This window comes from Stegostoma tigrinum, chromosome 8 (genome assembly GCF_030684315.1).
Source record: "Stegostoma tigrinum isolate sSteTig4 chromosome 8, sSteTig4.hap1, whole genome shotgun sequence".
Taxonomy (NCBI): domain Eukaryota; kingdom Metazoa; phylum Chordata; class Chondrichthyes; order Orectolobiformes; family Stegostomatidae; genus Stegostoma; species Stegostoma tigrinum.
The window spans coordinates 90,659,656-90,679,113 of record NC_081361.1 but is presented as its reverse complement, the minus strand read 5'-3'; the positions used below and the strand labels follow the sequence as shown (position 1 = coordinate 90,679,113).

At 39.0% G+C, this 19,458-nt stretch overlaps 1 protein-coding gene across 2 annotated transcripts in view; it reads left to right on the top strand.

The window, feature by feature from the left end:
• Positions 1-17,851, top strand: part of LOC125456147 (heparan sulfate 2-O-sulfotransferase 1) — a 173,886-nt gene extending 156,035 nt beyond the window's left edge. For both annotated transcript variants that reach the window (XM_048538931.2, XM_048538930.2), the window contains exons 5-7: positions 1,105-1,202; positions 5,998-6,155; positions 11,185-17,851. In XM_048538931.2, the coding sequence (XP_048394888.1) occupies positions 1,105-1,202; positions 5,998-6,155; positions 11,185-11,411 (483 nt within the window). In that variant the 3' untranslated portion in view covers positions 11,412-17,851. The remainder of the gene's footprint in view (positions 1-1,104; positions 1,203-5,997; positions 6,156-11,184) is intronic.
• Positions 17,852-19,458: the final 1,607 nt, after the last annotated feature.

Below are 19,458 nucleotides of genomic sequence, written 5' to 3'. Positions count from 1 at the left end.
ATAAGGACGGACACCACTTTGATTGGGACAACACATCCATCCTAGGACAAGCCAAACAGAGACACGCACGAGAATTCCTAGAAGCATGGCATTCCAACCGGAACTCCATCAACAAACACATTGGCTCCAAATCAATCTACCATCCCCTGAGAAAAAGAACAGGAAATGACATCACCAACGCAGGAAATGACATCACCAAGCCAAGGAAACCAACCAGATAAATAGAAAGTGGGACATAACACCAGCGCTTCGTCGGAGGCTCGCTGATGATGTTACCTAGAATGGTGATGAAACGTCTGAAAACTAACCTTCCAGCTCAGCGAGCAAACTCACATCCAGTATTCAAAATAACAACCATGAAATTAATTGCTAATGAAAGACAAACCAGAAGACATGTTTAAAATGTTCTGAGGAAGGGTCACTAGACCCAAACTGTTAACTTTAATTTCTCTCCACAGGTGCTGCCAGAGATGCTGAGCCTTTCCAGCGATTTCAGTTTTCATATTCCAACTTTTGTTTGGTTATTTTTTTTTGTTGAGTAGGCAAGCATATTAATAACCTATTTACAGGGGCACCTTCATTCCAAAGTAAGTTCAACCTAACCACTAGTATTATTCTAAAAGCACAACCGCATTCTAAATACTAGCAGCTCATCCTGGTTAACAGCTTACTTGACTAATGTATAGTTTTGTAAATTCAGTTTATTTGGACTTATTCTAAAAAAATTATCACGCACAGCTGTTGTTGTAATATTGAGGGAGTGACAGGTTAATAAAAGATTTTCAACCAACATCTCTCAACAGTTTTTGATATACATTTGTGTAAGAATTGGAATTCTGTTCCAAGCAAGATTTAAGGAGCTGTAAGCATTTAGTACATTGGTTCAGTTGATATGTGGTTTGTTGCAACATGTTCAAAATTAATTGAGTTAAAAATCGTACAGTGTCTTAAGATTTTCTATACTGACTTTGATATCATGATGCTTCTGAAGCATTGATTTGAGAACATGAAATGATTGGTAGCACTTATTTCTGCTTGTACTAATTTACAGTTAGCTTGCAGCAATCTCTTTCTCTTTCTTCCCTCACCCTTCCCCTTTGTCAGACGTTTGATGAATGTGTTGCAGCTGGTGGGTCAGACTGTGCTCCAGAGAAACTTTGGCTTCAGATTCCTTTCTTTTGTGGCCACAGTTCAGAATGCTGGTAGGTACAATAGAAAATTTAAAATATTCAATTAAAGCTCGTAACACACATTAATCATTTTTTCAAAATACTGACTTGACATTAATATGTTTATTTGGCAGACTGTTTGTTGCACCTTACAAGCACATCCCTCATTTACAGAATGAAGTATTTTTCAAGGCTTAAAAGATAAATCCATTCTACAGAGTATAAGTTGTAATTTGGATTGAAATGCAGCCTGGACTGATGACACTGAAAACCCTCTTCTGACTACTGCTTGTGAAGTCCTATATTGAATGAACTTGGGGAATAAGAATAGGCACAAAGCACAAAACTACCCACTCGTTGGCACTAAAATAGCAATGGATACAGTGGTGAACTTGTGAAATGGCATATTTAGCCAATTTAATGGTAATAGATACAGTTCAAAACTGATAAATGTAAAAGATGAGCCAGAGATTAAAACTCTGTGATATAAGTTTTTTTATCTGGGAAGAAAATAGGAAACGTAGATTTTTTTTCAAAATCCTTGAGAAGGAGAATTATGGAGCATGTGTTAGCAAACGCGAGGAAAGAAAATTTCAGACCTTCTCTGCAGGACTTCCTCAGGATAGTGGGAGAGGCTCCATCATCAGCTGCTTCATCAATGACCTTTGCTTCATCATAAGGTCAGAACTGGGGATGATTGCTGATCATTACACAATGTACAGCACCATTTGCTCTACGTCAGAGACTGAAGTGTGTCTAAATGCAACAAGACCTGGACAGCATCCAGGCTTGGGCTGACAATTAGCAAATAATATACACACCCCGATTGCCAGGAAATGACCATCTTGTATAATGGACAATCAAACCACTGCTGTTTGACATTCAATAGCATTATGATCACTGAATCTTTCATTATCAACATCCTGAGGTTACCATTGACCAGAAACTGAACTGGACTCATTATATAAGTACTACAAGTCCAGGTCAGAGGCTATGAATACTACAGCGAGTAACTCCTCCTGACTCTCCAGAGCCTGTCCACCATCCTCAAGGCACAAGTCAGGAGTATGATGAAATACTTCCCACTTGCTTTATGAATGCTTTTATCATACTATGTTCAGTTCTGGTCTCCATGCTATAGAAAAGATATTGTTAAACTTGAAAGGATTCAGTAAACATTTACAAGGATGTTGCCAGGATTGGAGGGTTTTAGTTACAGGAAGAGACTGAACACGCGAGAGACATGCTGGGGCATGTTTCCCATGCATCGGAGGCTGAGGGTGACCTTATAGAGATTTATAAAATCATGAAGGGCATGGATGTGATGAAAAGCCAAGGTTTTTCCTCCAGGGTAAAGGAGTCCAAAATTAGAGGGCATAGGTTTAAGATGAGAGGGTTAAAATTTAAAAGGGATCTAATGGGCAACATTTTCATGTAGAGGGTGTGCATGTATAGCAGGAGCTACCAAAGGAAGTGGTGGAGCCTGGTACAATTACAACATTTAAAAGGCATCTTGATGGGTATATGAATAGGAAGGGTTTAGGGGGATATGGACCAAATGCTGGCAAATGGGACTAGATTTATATACGATATCTGATTGGCATGGATGAGATGGACCGAAGGGTCTGTTTCCGGGCTTGTATGACTGTAGAGTACAGTTCCAGCATCACTGGGGAAGCTTTACACCATCCAGAACAAAGCAGCCCACTTGATTAGCACCACATCCACAAACATTCACTTCCTCCACCAGAAATGCTCATTAGCAACAGTGTGTACCATCTACAAGATGCATTGAAGAAACTCACTGAAGATCGCTAGCACCTTGCCCACCTGCACCAAGGGCAAGGGCATCAGATATATGGGAAAACCACCAGCTGCAAGTTCTCCTCCAAACACTCGTCATCCTGGGCTGAAAATATATTGCCGTTCCTTTGCTGTCATTGTGTCAAAACCCTGGAATTCCCTCTCTAATTTAATTGTGGGCCTACCAACAGCACAGTGGCTCAAGAAGGCAGCTCACTACCACCCTCCCAAGAGCACCTTGGGCTGGATAATAAATGCTGGCCACTCAACAATGCCCACTTCCCATGAGTGATTTTTTGTTTTGAAAGATGTGGTATGTGAAGGACCGTAATGAAATTGTTTTGGGAAAGGAAATACAAAACACATAGTTTCCGAATTACGAAAGGATCCAGGTGGAAGGCTTGGAAAGGTAGTCCAGATGACCGCTGATTTTCAGTTGCCCAAACTATTTATCTTGCTTGTATTTTTACTGTGAAGATTTGGGATTTGAATTCAACGTAGTCCATCAATTTCCAAGTCCCTCACTTTTAATCAGCCACACATAAAATAATTTTCATTTTTGGGTACATGCCCACAATTCAAAGCTAGTAGGAACTGCTGATGCAGGAGAATCTAACATAAGATGTAGAGCTGGATGAACACAGCAGGCCAAGCAGCATCAGAGGAACAGTAAAGTTGACGTTTCAGGTCTAGACCCTTCTTCAGAAATAAAGAATTTCTGATTCAAAGATGCACAAGATCACAATTGAAAGCTGCCTGTTTTGCACAAAATGCTGTAACCTTTCCCTCAGGAAGCAATGAAGATGAGTGAAGTGAAAAATAGGAACTCTTGGTGGGGTTATGGTTAAGGCACACAGAAGTTTTGCTTTGCATTTCCTAATCTCAGTTTGAGGTCAGTTAATAGCACGCAAGGTTGTGTGTCATATGTAATGTACAGATCCAGAATTCTGGACTTGAGTATATAACATAGGCTGGTACTTAAATATTGAGCGATTGCTATCCTTTGGGTAGGGCAATTAACTGAAGTACTGTTACTACTGAAGATATCAAGTCTCCGATCCAATTTTCCAACACTTTGTATGTGATGTGCTATTATAAAAGTTTTGTAGCGCTTGTATTCACACAGTCTGATCTGCCATCAAGGGCACGTTCTTCATACCGCCCGTGTCATCTTAAAGGAAAGCCAAGGTTCATTTGCATTGATACGTCTGTGGAGGTGATATATGGGGAAAAAAAACAATATTAGATGATTTCTGCTTGGGTTTCCAAAATGTTTTTTTCCTGAATGGAGGTTGTTTGTTGTTAAAAATACAGAGACTGGTGTTCTTGTAAACTGCAGTGTTTCAATTTCATCTGACAGAAACACAGGCCCAGATTTTCCAATGGCCAGATAGTCTTTGTGCAGTACCCTTCTAGAATTGCACATCAAAACCCTGCAGAATTCCCAGGTTAAAAGACTCCCAGAGGAATTGCTCAGAAAATTGAAGATTTTCTATCCAGTTTTCCTGTGCCTTTCCTCTGAAAGTATCCATTTGAACTGGAGAACTTAGAAAGTTCTACTCCAATTAAATTATTATTTAAGCAGGAAAGTTAGACTTTGAAAGACCTAGTCTAACTCCTGAGTAACTGTTAAACTAAAACCCTAAATTTCATTCACTCTTTGACGAAGCCTCATTAGACCCTTAGACCTCTACCCCCAGAAGAGTCTCCCACCAACTGCTGCTGTCAACAAAGTTCCCCTCCTCAACCCCCACAATCCAAGACCTCTTTCCTGACACTCACTTGTTTGACACATCCTCCCACCCCTCAAATCTCCCTGCCAGGCCATATACCCTTAACCTACCCTAAACATCAGGTGCTTACCTCTTGGCCTTGCACCATGACATTGTCTGACCTGAGACTCTTAACCTCTCACTTACCCTACATGTTTGCCCTAACTCAGGAGCCATCTTGACACTTAGTCGCAACATGGCAACTGTTCCCATGAAGAAACAAGTATGGTTTGCCTTTGCTTAACTATTTCTGCAGTAAAGGACACAGTTGGATTGAAGACATATCCCATGTTTGTACATGATCCGAGATTGGAGTCTCCTACCAGAAATTTGGAGCTCATGCTTAATGTTAAATAAAGGAGCTGAGTGGCAACATGACTATAGCTGCCACTCCTGAGAAAATCCAACCAGTATGTTTTATGAAAGTGAAACCTGAAACATCTTTTGTGGTAAGTTTTTGAATCCTCAGAGTAGGTTGTTGGCTAGCTAATGTTGTATAAAGACAGTGAATCCCTGGTAGCCATAATTAAATTTCAACTTTAAAACATTTTGGTTATATTTTGGAATGTTCCTACAACCTTAATCATTGAGCTTGCAAGAAGCATTTGGACCATTTGTCATAGTGTGGGATTTCACACCATGTACACTGCCAGAAGTTTAGAATATCTCGTCAGAAGAGTTACTGGTATTGCAGGCTAATAGCAGTAACACCTATATCTCCAAAAAATAACATTTTAAAATGACGTATGCTGCATACAAATAATCAACAAATTACACCATCATAGTTTCAAAGGGTAACTGTAACATGATTGTGTTAGGTATAACTGTAAAGTACATTCTGATATAATTTGCATTTAAAAAATAGTTTATAAATTGCAGCTGTCAATGCGATTTATGCTAAACATGAATTTGCGGAATATGCCTGTGATTTTTAATGTACTGTGTTGATAACTAATTGGCTGTGAATGGTATAAAATGCCCAGTGACCAGAATTGTCACAGCGTTAGCCAACCCATCTGATTTGAAGGGAAAAGATTGTAAATAAAGGCTTAGTATTCACCTTGGTAAAAGTAGCAGTATCTGTGACCTAATTCCTAAACATCAGTGTTTTTAATAAGATTGTAACTACGACAGGAAAGAGAGAGATTAATTACTTGTTCTGTTCCAATTGTAATTAAAATATGTAAGGATCTGTACAAATCCTTTTTCTGTCTATATACTGCCAACCACCATTACTCTTTTTGTCTTTATAGGAATGTTGGAAGCAAATGGGCTTTGGAGCAAGCCAAGTACAACCTGGTTAACGAGTATCTTCTTGTCGGGATAACTGAGGAATTAGAAGATTTTATAATGCTTCTGGAAGCAGCCTTGCCACGCTTCTTTAGAGGAGCAACAGAATTATATCGTACAGGTCCGTCTGAAAATGGTATATGCTTGGCAATGTAGTTGTAATCTTTTAACAGTATTGTAAAAGATTCTCAATTTAGAAATTTAGAAAAATGGTTTCTAGGAATCAATGTCATCTGAAACCTGGAGTTAGTTTCCTAGCACGCTTTGAATGTTAGTGTTATGGATAAGCCAGTATCATTGGAACTGGTATGCAGCAAATCCAACAAGAGCAGCCAGGAGGCTCTGACATAGTTTTTGCTCAGAATGAAGCTGGACAGATGGAACAGGTATCAGTGGGGAGGACCTTGTTGGAAGTGACTGTAACTCTGTTAGATTTAGATTAGTGATGGAAAAAAACAAAGACTAGGAATGAAAATTCTCAATTGGGGGAAAAAAGCTAGTTTTACTCAGCTGCAATATGCTTTTTGCTAAAGTGTATTGAATCACTACTTGTAAATAAATGAGTGCCACATTGTTGGAAGATGTACAAGTAGAGCTACTTGTATCATCTACAAGTGAGGTGCCGGAAGACTGGAGGGTGGCTAATGTTGTGCCTTTATTTAAGAAAGGCTGTAAGGAGTAGCCTGGGAACTATTAACTGATGAGTCTGATCTCAGTGGTGGTAACTTATCGGAGGGGATTCTGAGAGATAGGATTTACATGCATTTGGAGAGGCAAACACTCAATAGGTTCAGTCAGCGTGGTTTTGTGCATAGGAAATGTTGTCTCACAAACTTAATTGGGTTATTTAAGTATGTAATGTAAAAGATTGAGAGCATTGCCTACATGGACATTAGTAAAGCCTTTGACAAGGTTCTGCATGGCAGAATAATGAGTAAAGTTAGATTACATGGTATTTAGGGGAGCTGAATAAAAATTGGCTTGATGGTAGGAGATAGAGGGTGGTGCTGGAGGGTTGTTTTACGAACTGGAGGCCTATGACCAGTGTTGTTCCGCAGGGATTGGTACTGAGGCCACTGTTGTTTGTTATTTATATAAGTGACTTGGATCAGAATTTAGGAGGCATGGCTAATAAGTCATGAATGACACCAAAATTGGTGATAGAGTTGAGAGTGTAGGAAGTTATCTAAGATTACAAAGGGATTTTAATCAATCAGGCCAATGGGCTGAGATGTGGCAGATGGACTTTAATTGAATAAATGCAAGGTATTGCATTTTGATTAAAAACAAATAACGGCAGGACTTACACAGTTAATGGTAGGGCCCTGGGTAGTATTGTCGAACAGAGAGACCTAGAGGTTCAAATACATGGTTCTTTGAGAGTTGCGTTGCAGATAGACAGGGTGGTTTAAAAGGCATTTAGTGCACTTTCCTTCATTGCTCAGACCTTTGAATACAGGAGTTTAAGTGTCATGTTGAGGTTGTACAGCACATTGGTGAGGCCCCTTTTGGAGTTTATAGTACTGGTCACCCAGGAAGGATATTATTAAATTGGCGAGGTTTCAGAAAAGATTTTCGGGGATGTTGCCAAAACTGGAGAGTTTGAGTTAAAAGGAGAGGCTATATAGGTCAGGACATTTTTTTTTTCACTGGACTATGGAAGGTTAAGGGGTGTCCTATTAGAGGTTTATAAAATCATGAGGGGCATGTCTAAGATGAATAGCAAAGGTCTTTTCCATAGGGTGGTGGAGTACAAAACTAGCGGGCATAACTTTTAAGTTGAGAGGAGAAAGGTTTAAAAGGGAGCTGAGGGACAACGTTTTCACACAGAAGGCGGTTCGTATGTGGAATGAATTGCCAGAGGAAGTGGAACATGCAGGCACAGTTACAACATTTAAAAAATATTTAGATGGATACATGAATAGGAAAGGTTTAGAGGGATATTGGCCAAACACAGGCAAGTGGGACTGGTTTAGATTGCGAAACTTGGTCGTCATGGACGAGTTGGTCTGAAGGGTCTGTTTCAGTGGTGTATGACTCAATGCAGTTGTGAGGTTCAAAGCAAATTTTGTCCCTTAAGAGAAAGAGTGAAACTAACTGTTGTAGAGGCCCTAGACCATTAAGGGTCTGAAAGGTGAACATGAAGAAAGAAAGCCAAATACCAAGGGCTCAATACTGTTTAAAACCTGAAGGGGTGTAGAAAGTGTAAGGCTAGAAGTAAAACAAAATTAGGTGACTATTGTCGAGCCAGATCAAGGAACATGCTCACAAATTCACAGAATAAATGAAACAAGGAATATGACACTTCCAGCACCACTGAGGTAATCTGTCCATGTGGAGACGACACAGGTAAGGTTCTTAATGTTTACTTTGCATCTCTTTTCACAAAAGACAGAGCCAAACGAGGCATTGCAATTAGGGAAGAGGTGTGTGAAATATTGCCAATCCCTAATTGCCCAGAAGACTGTTAAGAGTCAGCCTCATTGCTGTGGGTCTGGAGTCACATGTAGGCCAAACCAGGTAAGGCTGGCAGTTTCCTTTCTGAAAGGACATTCCTGAACCAGATGCGTTGCCTGAAAATCAACAATGGATTCATGGCCATCATTAGTTTCTTAATTTTTTATTGAATTCAAATTCCACCACCTGTAGTGGTGAGATTTGAACCTGGATTACCAGAACTTTACCTGGTTTTTGGATTAACAGTCCAGTGATAATACCACTAGGTCATCAACTCCTCCTTCACACCCTTCTACAGGTTCATTTCCCTAGGAGTGAAGATTGCTTTCCTCATCTTAATCCTAAATGCTCTACCCTGTATCCTGACACAGGGACGGCGCAGTGGCCCAGTGGTTAGCATTGCTGTCTCACACCGTCAGGGACCCAGGTTCAATTCTAGCCTTGGGCGACTGTCTGTGTGGAGTTTGCAAATTCTCCCTATGTCTGTGTGGGTTTCCTTTGGGTGCTCTGGTTTACTCCCACCATCCAGAGATTTCCAGGGTACGTGACTTGGCCATGCTAAATTGCCATTAGTGCCCAGGGATGTTGAAGTTAGGTGGGTTAGACATGGGAAATAAGAGAATGAGTCTGGGTGGGATGCTGTTCAGAGGGGCAGTGTGGACTTGTTGGGCCAAACTAACTGTTTCCACATTGTAGGGATTCTACGATGATTCCAGGGTATGACCTTTGGTTCTAGACTCCCCAACTGATAAAACATTCTCTCTGCATCTGGTCTATTGAACCTATATAATTCTCAATCATGTCCCTTCTCATTCTTCCTCTAAACTCTAGTGAATACAGGCCTAGTCAAGCTAATCTGTCCACAAAAAATGGAGTAAAAGAATGTCTGTAATCAATCTGAAACTCTGATAACATTTTACCAGTATTTAGGTATTCACTTGTGTTGCCATAGCCTCCAGGGCAGTGGGCTAAGAGCTGGAAAATAGGATTAGTGTCATCTGAGATAATAAAATGTGAGGCTGGATGAACACAGCAGGCCAAGCAGCATCTCAGGAGCACAAAAGCTGACGTTTCGGGCCTAGACCCTTCATCAGAGAGGGGGATGGGGGGAGGGAACTGGAATAAATAGGGAGAGAGGGGGAGGCGTCTGACTTTGGTTTACTGGTACAGATATGATATGCTGATTTGCCTCCTCCTTCACTGTAAACATCTCTGAGTCAAAGTGACAAGTTGGATCCAAAATTGTTTCAGTGACAGGACACAAGGGGTAGTTATCAATGAATATTTTTGAGATTGGAAGATTGTTTCTGATGGGGTTCCACAGGGCTTTTTATGAGATCCTTTGTATTTTTGTGGTATGCATCAATAATTTGGATTTGAACATAGAGATATTGTTAAGCTAGTGAACAATACAAAATTGGCTATGTTGGCATGAAATTCAGACAACAGTCAAAAGCTTTTAAAAAGTTAATGAATAAAAGGTGTACCAAGCAGCATGTGAGAACAATGTTAAAGATGCCAAAACTTAATACTCTCACTCCATTGAATTTACTACATGAAGTTGCTAAAGCAGGATACAAGCCAAGCCCCTTCTATGAAGGAGGGAAGCGGTCATGACCTTGTTGTGAAAACCTCCTCATGACCATTCTACGTGAACAGTAGTTGATTGTCCACAAAGTCGAAAGATAACTTAGATAACCATCCTATCTCTTTACTACCTTTGTTATAAACATGCTTTTGGACAGATGTAATCATGGTAATTACTGTATTTTTAACCACTTTAAGAAAGTATCCATTGCATTGTTAACCCTACAATGATCAAAAATATTTTGCATTATTTCTTTCCCTGTTAAAACGTCATCCTCCCGTCTCTTAAGTGACCCTTCAGGACTGCATAATTGGCCTCAGTACCATTAGGCCGAGGATATAGGAAGAATATGACTAGAGTTCCCATTAATCACCAATATCTGTAGAGACCTTCTTGACGTATATGTATCAGTTGAGGTCAGGTACAGTGATAATGGGAACTGCAGATGCTGGAGAATCAGAGATAACAAAGTGTGGAGCTGGATGAACACAGCAGGCCAAGCAGCATCTTAGGACAACAAAAGCTGACGTTTCGGGCCTCACCCTTCATCAGCACAGAATGAAGTATCTTGCATCCTAATGCAAAATATTTTTGATCATTGTAAAGGTTAACAATGCAATGGATACTTTCTGATGAAGGGTCTAGGCCCGAAACGTCAGCTTTTGTGCTCCTAAGATGCTGCTTGGCCTGCTGTGTTCATCCAGCACTTTGTTATTGAGGTCAGGTACAGTGTTTACTGTGATCAAGATTTAAATGTGTGACCAGAATAACAGACACTGCAAGGCCATTTCCTACAGTTTATTTTTCTAACTTTTGCTGCTACTTTCTGATTTTGTCCTATTTTTCAGAGAAGGAACATTAAAAGTGAAAATAGTAACAAAATACAGCAAGTTTCTGTAAGATTTGTGTGGCTGTTTGGCGTGTAATGAAACTCTTATTAATGACATTCATTGGTAATGTTTTCTGCTTCAACTAACCTGTAACTTAATTTTGCAACTGAAACAAAACCCACTGTAACCTACAAATTTAACCCATGCAAATGTGCATTCAGTACTAAATTATTAAGCTCTCTTTTTATCTGACTTCTTCCTTAATTCACAACCAGGAAAGAAATCTCATCTTAGAAAAACAACAGAGAAGAAACTGCCCACTAAAGAAACCATTGCAAGACTGCAAGTGTCTGAGATTTGGAAAATGGAAAACGAGTTCTACGAGTTTGCTCTGGAACAGTTTCAATTTATTAGAGCTCATGCAGTGAGAGAAAAGGATGGTGAACTTTACCTCCTTAGCAAGAGCTTTTTCTATGAAAAAATCTATCCTAAAGCAACTTAAAAACAGTTTTCACTACAGTGACCTGAAGAACTGCATCAAAAATGTCTTTCTGCTGAATCAGTTGCTACCTTGAACGGCCTAATGATTTTTTTTTCCCCAGTAAGAACAGGAAAGAAATCTTGTTCTACCGTTTGTATCAAATCTGCCGTGAGCCGCTTCCATCTGTAAAGATTTTAGGGTCAAGCATTAGGTGCATTCATGGACGAATGAGCAAGGAAATCCGTTTGCACTAGTTGTGTAGATGGCATTCTGTCATTATTACTAATCAGTTTGTGGTATGTTTTAGGGACTCCCGTGTCTTGTAAACTTTTACCTGTAGAACTATTTTTTACTAGGGTGCTTTCTAAAGTGTTTCAAAGTATTGTAATTTCAGAGTAAGAAAAATGCTGTACATATTGCACTTTTTATGTGTTTGGACCAAAAGGTTACAAAAAATTTTAAGTATTTATTTCACACCAATTTTATTACAGGCGGTGTAACTGAACTCGTAGCATCCAACATACTGTACACCCTTTTGTTAGATACTTTGTGTCAATTTAGATTTGTAAGCTTGAATTTCCTGTCTTGTTTGTATCATGGAGAATAATATGGCAAAAAACAAATCTACATTGCAGAGACCTGGAGCTTACAGAAATGCCACCTTTGAGAACGTGCTCCATTACAATTATGGCTACATAGACCTGCAAATAGAAAGTAAATTTTTTTAAACAAAGAATGGTGAGAAATATTCAGAGTGTTAATTAAACTCATCATGGCCTAATCTCCCATGGCTGAAACAGTGTTCGTAGGTTTTCATTGTTATTTCCAATCCAGTTTAAAAAGTTATATAGATCAATGTGTTGCATTTCTAAACATACTTTTCTCCAAAAAGAAGTGATATATCCAAAAGGCTTGCTATGTTTTCAGTCAGTGTGTTGCACTGCTGAATTTTACACAGGAGTGATTTCCTTGCATTCTCTCTCATGTGCATGCTAACAATTGAAGAAATCTATCCCAGGCCCTGCATTCTTTGCAGGTATTTCACAGCTTTGTGTTTGTTTTGTCTCTTTTAAAAATTTTCCCCCTTCCAGGATTAATCAACCAGTATTTAAAAATATGGACGACTTGGAGCTGCATTTTCTGCTGGGCAGTAGAACATTGGAGGTTGTGAAGTTAGGGCACTGAGTCATTATCCTATCTCAGTGTGAACCGAGCCACTTTTCTCAGTTGCAGTTAAATAGATATGTAGTTTGGGCTCTTGGCAATTGACAAGGAGTTCACTACTGTCCATCAAAAACATCGTGATGCAACAGTGTGGCACTCATTACTGCACCACAGTAAGAGCAATAGAAGCTCCCAAACCTAAAATTGGAATGATGATTCTATGAATGAATCTGCAGAGATTGAAATACACTTTTGTTAAACTAGCCTGGAATGAGACCACATCAAACTTGTTAACTGGGACTCCAGGGGATTGAAAGTACTGGCTACACAACCATGTCCTGTCCCTGTTTCAAAGTCCATGGTGGCTGTTTTCAACTCCAAGCTGGAGACCTGTCAGCCATGTTGTTTCTCTAGGTTGGCAAGAAGGAAGCAGGACGATTGGCTGGTTACCCTTGCCACTCCATCATGCTGCTACAAGAAGTTGATATGCACAACAGATTGAAAAAATTCCAAGTGAGTGACATAGATTAAATTGAGTTGGCAGCCATCGTTCAAAGTTTGTAATGTAATAAAACAATCTTTTTAATTCTCCGAAAATTGTTCTTAGGATTTTCTTTACATGAAGGCTCTCCTGTGTGTTCCCCAAGAGCCACATGTTGAATTTTGTACTCATTTTTGTATCATCTCTCTGCTACAGCAGTTAGTGAAATTTGAATTCATTTTAAAAAGAAATCTGGAATTAAGAGTCCAATGATGACCGTGAATCCATTATTGATTGTTGGAAAAACCTATCTCATTTACTAATGCCCTTTAGGGAAGGAAACTGTTGTTCTTACTTAGTGTGGCCTACATGTGATTCCAACCATCAGCAATATGGTTGACTCTTAACTGCCCTCTGGGCAATTAGTGATGGGCAATAAATGCTAGTCTAGCCAGTGTTATCCAAATCCTGTGAATGAATTTTTAAAAAATGGAACTGCTGATGCCTATGAGGAGCTGTAATCCCTACACGCTGGCTGACAACAGTGGAGACGGTGGGGCATTTATCATTAACCACTATAAAGTACATTTCCTAAATTTATTGCATTTCTGGTTTTGGGATTCGCAATATTTGATGTTAGATTTTAAGATTTTAGATGTTTGCTGTATATTTAAAGACGGGGTAAAATTTATGTTCCCGTGTATGAATGATGTTATTCTCATTATTGTTTGTCATTATGCAAAGAGCATAATGTTAGTGCTGAAGGCATGGAATATATAAGGTACAGAATGTAAATACTGGAAAACATGGATTGTACTCTATATAACTGTTTAAAAGCTAAGCAGTTGAATAGTGCCTTTCTTACCACGATCCATGTTGTTAAAAAAAGTGTACATCTTGAATTCATTTGTGCATTGTAAGTAACACTAATGTCTTGACACTTTGAATAGAATCACTTAGAGATGATTCTTCTATTTTAGTTTTTTTTGATTATAGTTTTTCAGTTTCAGTTTTTCAGTGCAGATGTTCCCTAATCAATAAAGCTGTGTAAACTGTTTGCATTGTAATCTATATGTGCTTTAGTATCTGTAACTTTATGACATACCTGTTTCAGAGCTAGCTTTGAACACCCAAGCTGATAACTATCAACTGAATTGACTTTTGTGATGCGCCATCTGAAAGAAAGACTTAACCTTGTATTTCTATAGCAGCTTTAATGTAAAAGAATGACCTAAGGGTCATGACCCAAGCGTCATGAACAAAATAATAAATTGTATAACACAAGGAGGTATGGGCAGGTGGTCAAAAGCTTGGCAGATGTTAAGTGCCTCAAAGGTGGGACACACATTGTTTGGGGACTCTCTTTATTAATTCATGGGATGTGCGCATCACGGGCCAGACCAGCATTCATTACTCATCCCTAATTGCGGTTAAGTGTCACCAACATTGCTGTGGGTCTGGAGTCACATGTAGGCCAGACCAGGTAAGGACAGCAGTTTCTTTCCCTTAAGGACATTGATGACATTTTCTGACCATCGACAATGGTTTCAGGGTCACCAATAGACTCCCAATTCCAGGCATTTATTGTTATGTGTGGGATTTGAACCCAGGTCACCAAAACATTATCAGGGTCTTTAACAATAATACTAGACCATCTTCTATGTGTGATTTCACAAAGATGTCCCACATTTTAGGGCCTCTATAGCTGAAGGCACAGCCATCAGTTGTATAGAGATTAAAATTTGAACAAGTTCCAAGAGGCCAGCATTAGATTAACAGAAGTATTTTGGAGGATTGTGAGTGTGGTCAGGGAAGGGTGGCAGGCAAAGATTTGAAAATGAGGATGCATATTTTAAAATCAGTGAATTTTGTTTTAACTTGTGTTTTACTGATTTTTGCCAGCAAGCATAGGGATGATAGGGGAATGGGACTTGCTGAAGGTTAAGACCTAAATAATGAGATTTTTGTAAGACCTCAGGCTTGTGGAGGGTAGACAGTTATTTTGGGACATCATGAAAGGCTTCATCTAAAAAAATACATTTTTTTTGCTGCAGAACCTGCAGTGTGTTGAATTTAGGAAATATTGTTTTCTCAGAAATACCCTTTGAAACAGCAAATAAAGGTCATGTCGGCCCATGCTGATTATTTAGGTCAATGCTAAGAATCAGTATGTGCTATTTTGGAAAAAGCAGGGAATAACCCCAAATGACTCCCTCCTGATTCTCAAGTTGCAAGATTCACTTCAGCATATTTCCCTTAAAATTAGTTTAACCCTCCATCATATACTACCTAGTAGACCCAATCAGGCATTGAACGTCCTTGTACATTCCTGCTTTCCTACTGCAGAAAACCTTCAAACTTTTATTTCCTGACATACTGTTCCCTTAAACTTTTCACCCCCTGACTTCATAATGAATACAATGTTTGGACAATTTTTGTCGGTAAGGTAGCGATTATCCATTTAGTTGTCCCTTTGCTGCTTCCAGCCTCCCCCTTTGCCTGCCAAGCCAAACACCTTAGATGGATGTGGAATTTTCCACAGCACTATTTCAAAAGAACTGTTCCCAGTCAGCATTGCAAAAATATGAAATAAAAATCAAAAGAACTACAAATGCTGTAAATCAGGTAAAAAGCAAGTTGCTGGAAAGGCTTAGCAGGTCTGGCAGCATCTGTGATGAGAAATCAGCGTTAACATTTCGGGTCCGGTGATCCTTCCTCAGAATCAGTTCTGATTTTTTTCTTAAGACGTTGCCAGACCTGCTGAGCTTTTCCAGCAATTTCTGTCTCTGTCACAAGCACTCCCTCTACCACCAACGCTCAGTAGCAGCAGTGTGTACTATCTACAAGATGCTACTGCAGAAATTCACCAAAGGTCCTCAGAAAGCACTTTCCAAACTCACAACCACTTCTATCTAGAAGGACAAGGCAATCAGATATATGGGAACACCACCACCTCCAAGTTCCCCTCCAACTCACTCACCATCCTGACTTGGAAATATATCACTGAACCTTCACCGTCACTGGATCAAACTCCTGGAATGCCTTCCCTGATAGCATGGTGGGTCAATCCGCAGCAGGAGGACTGCAGCAGTTCTAGAAGACAGCTCACCACCACCATCTCAAGCCCAACTAGGGATGGGCGAGAAATGCTGGCCAGCCAGCGACATCCACAGCCCACAAATGAATAGAAAAAAACATATTAAATGGTTATCATCATATTGCTGATAGTAGAAGTTTCTTGAGCACACGTTCCTATACAACAACAGTGACTGCACTTTCCAAATGCTTCATTCTCTGTAAAATACTTTGGGACATTCTGTCGTCATGAGAAAGACTGTCACAATGAGTCTTTTGTACAGATCAGCCTGAAGCTGTGTAACTGTTTTTTGATATAATAGCTAAGATATTGAGGAAGCTGAGATGGGAAAGTCATAAAAGCAGTATTACAAAAGGAGTTGCCTGACTTAAGAATAAAAACAGACCATTTTGATTTGTACTGAAACAGAGCCATATGGAGAAACAGACTTATTTATCATAGAATCGATATTATATACACAAACATTTATAAAACAATAAACAGGCAAACAAATCATAACTAATAGTATTTCAAATTTATTATCTGAACAACTGGTTTGGATATCCCTAAATTTTGTAATTTAGTTTAAGTAATTGCTTTACACATTTACTTGTATCGTATTAATGTGATAACCCAATCGGCACTCGTGAGGATTATAGTCTAAAACTGATGGAAGTTATGTTGTCAAGCCAAAAGCAAGAGTAGAAATCATTGCTGGGATAGAAAATTATCAGCCAGATCTATCTACTTATTGAACTTGTCAATATGATGAAATGACTGCCTTGAACAGTGCTAATTCTTGGACTCCAACTGTAAGGCCAGACTTTCATATTTGATAACAGAATCAACAATTTGATAGAATCAATGAGAGTTAAAACTGTTTGAATGGCGATGAAGAATGGTTTGGAATCTGTTGCATTATGGTGGTCAGATGTAAATATGATTTAAAAACCAAAAGAACGGCAGATGCTGTAAATCAGGAACAAAAGCAAAGTTGCTGGAAAGCTGAGCAGGCCTGGCAGCATCTGTGAAGGAGAAAACAGAGTTAACGTTTAGGGTCCAGTGACCCTTCCTCAGATGTGTTTGAAGTCATTTCAAGATCATTGCTGCAAGACTTCCTGATTGATTTGATTTATTATCACGTGTGCCTAAGTACAGTGAAAAGCTGTGTTTGCGAGCAGATTTCAGTTTTTCAATGACCGATGTTTATCTCAGCCAAGGTGCTGCATGTGTTCCACCGTTTTTCTGATCTTTTTTGAGGTTCTTTGCCATTAGCAACCTCCATAGAATTGTTTAGATTCTGTTTTGACCCTCTTTACATTGAAATAGCATCAATCATCAAATGATAGTCACCTGATAATAAAAATTCTTTTGAAACTGATTTCATATTCTCACCGGCCCAATCACTCCAATTCTTTTCCTCAGTATTTTCTGACAGTATTAATGTGAAAGAAGGATCAGATTTAAAGGCAGCATTGACTTTAATTTTACTAAATGAAACAAAACGAAAATAACTATCGATTCATTTTGATATTGGTGACATTCAAATGTGCCCATTTCCTGAACTTTGTCCAAACTCACATTTGAATGTGCTTTTGATCAATTGGCATAAGTAGCCTGTGTTAGAGCTGAGATTTATGTGGAAATTTATATTCCTGTTTGCTACGTTTAACAAATCAGTTAAAGATGCTGAACATTTGCTAACAATTTAGGAGCTGTGTATAAGCATGGCAAACTGTCATGGGGAGTACTCATGAGTTGTTCTTGAGATTCAATAAATGAAATAGAAAAATGCATCCAACTTGTCCTCTAAAACGGTTTTGTTATCCGATAATCCATCATTGTATTAGAGTGATGTTGCAAAGAGGCTGAGAAAATAGTTTTAATTTTAAGAGCTTGAACTCAAAACAGTTGGTCTGTTACTTCAGCAATTCTTGCAAACAATTGAGTTTTCAGATTAAGGAAACTATGCAGTATAGTAAAAATACCTGACTTCATATTCAACATCAAGTGGCAAGTGAATAATGAACTGAACCAAGTTTTATTGTAGTCACAAGATGGCAGCATTGCAATATCAAAGTGCCCATTGTGAAATTGTCTGACATCAAATCCACTGCTCATGAATGGAGAGCAAATCTTGCTCTTCTCATTAGTTTGATTGCTGTGCCTTTTTATTATTGGTCAGGGTTTCTCAATATAGCATCAGATAGTTCACAGTCTTTGATACTGTCACTCTAGTTTTTCATACAAAGTATGGAAGATGGAAAAAAGCACTCTCTCTGTGGTCAGCTTTCTCCTGATTGAATCCCATCTTTGCTGTCACTGTGTTACATGCATTTCACCTTGATATTTTTACAAGATTGTTGACCTTTCTGTTTAATCTTATTTTTAAGTTTTGCAGTGTCGACTTCACTTACGGGTGACACTCAATTCTGAGTCAGAGTACTCTACTCATCCTTTAAGACGATAAGGTACAAGTTCAAATGTAGGCCATTTGGCCCATCAAATCTGCTCTGCTATTCGATGAGATCATGGGTCATCTGATTATCCCTAAATCTATTTTACTACCTCTTTCCCACAACCCTTGATTCCCTTAGTGATCACAAATCTGTTTATCTCAGCCTTGAATGTATTTAATGATCCAGCCTTAATACCCCTCCAAGAGTAAAGAATTGCATAGATTCACAACCCTCTGACAGAAGAAATTCCTCCCTATCTCTGTCTTAATTGGCTGATCCCTTACTCTGAGATTATGCCCTCTAACTGTAGCCTCTCCCACAATGGGAAACAACCTCTCTGCATCTATCCTGTCAAGCTCTCTAATAATCTTGTGTTTCAATAAGGTCGCTTCCCATTCTTCCAAATTGCAATGGGTACAAACTCAACTTTTTCAACTTCTGTTCATAAGACAGTCCTTCCTACCAGATCAACCAAGTGAACCTGCTATGGATTGCCTCCAATGCCAATATATCTTTCATTAAATAAGGGGCCCAAAATTGTTAACAGTATTCCAGCTAAGGTCTGACTAATGACTTCTCTGGTTTTACAAAACCTGGCTATTTTTTCTATCTATATCTTTTGAAATATAGGCTGCCCGTCCATTTGCTTTCCCTATTGCCTGCAGAACTTGGATGTTAGCTTTTTGACCATAAGGAGCTGCAACTTCCTATAATCATTCCCTTTTCAAATAATCTTCAGCTATTTTATTCTTCCTGCCAAAGAACATCACCTCACATTTTACCATATTTTATTCCATCTGCCATACTTATGCAAACTCACTTGACCTATCTATATCCCTCTGTAAACTGTTTGTCATCCTCACAACTTGCTTTCCTAGGTATTTTTGT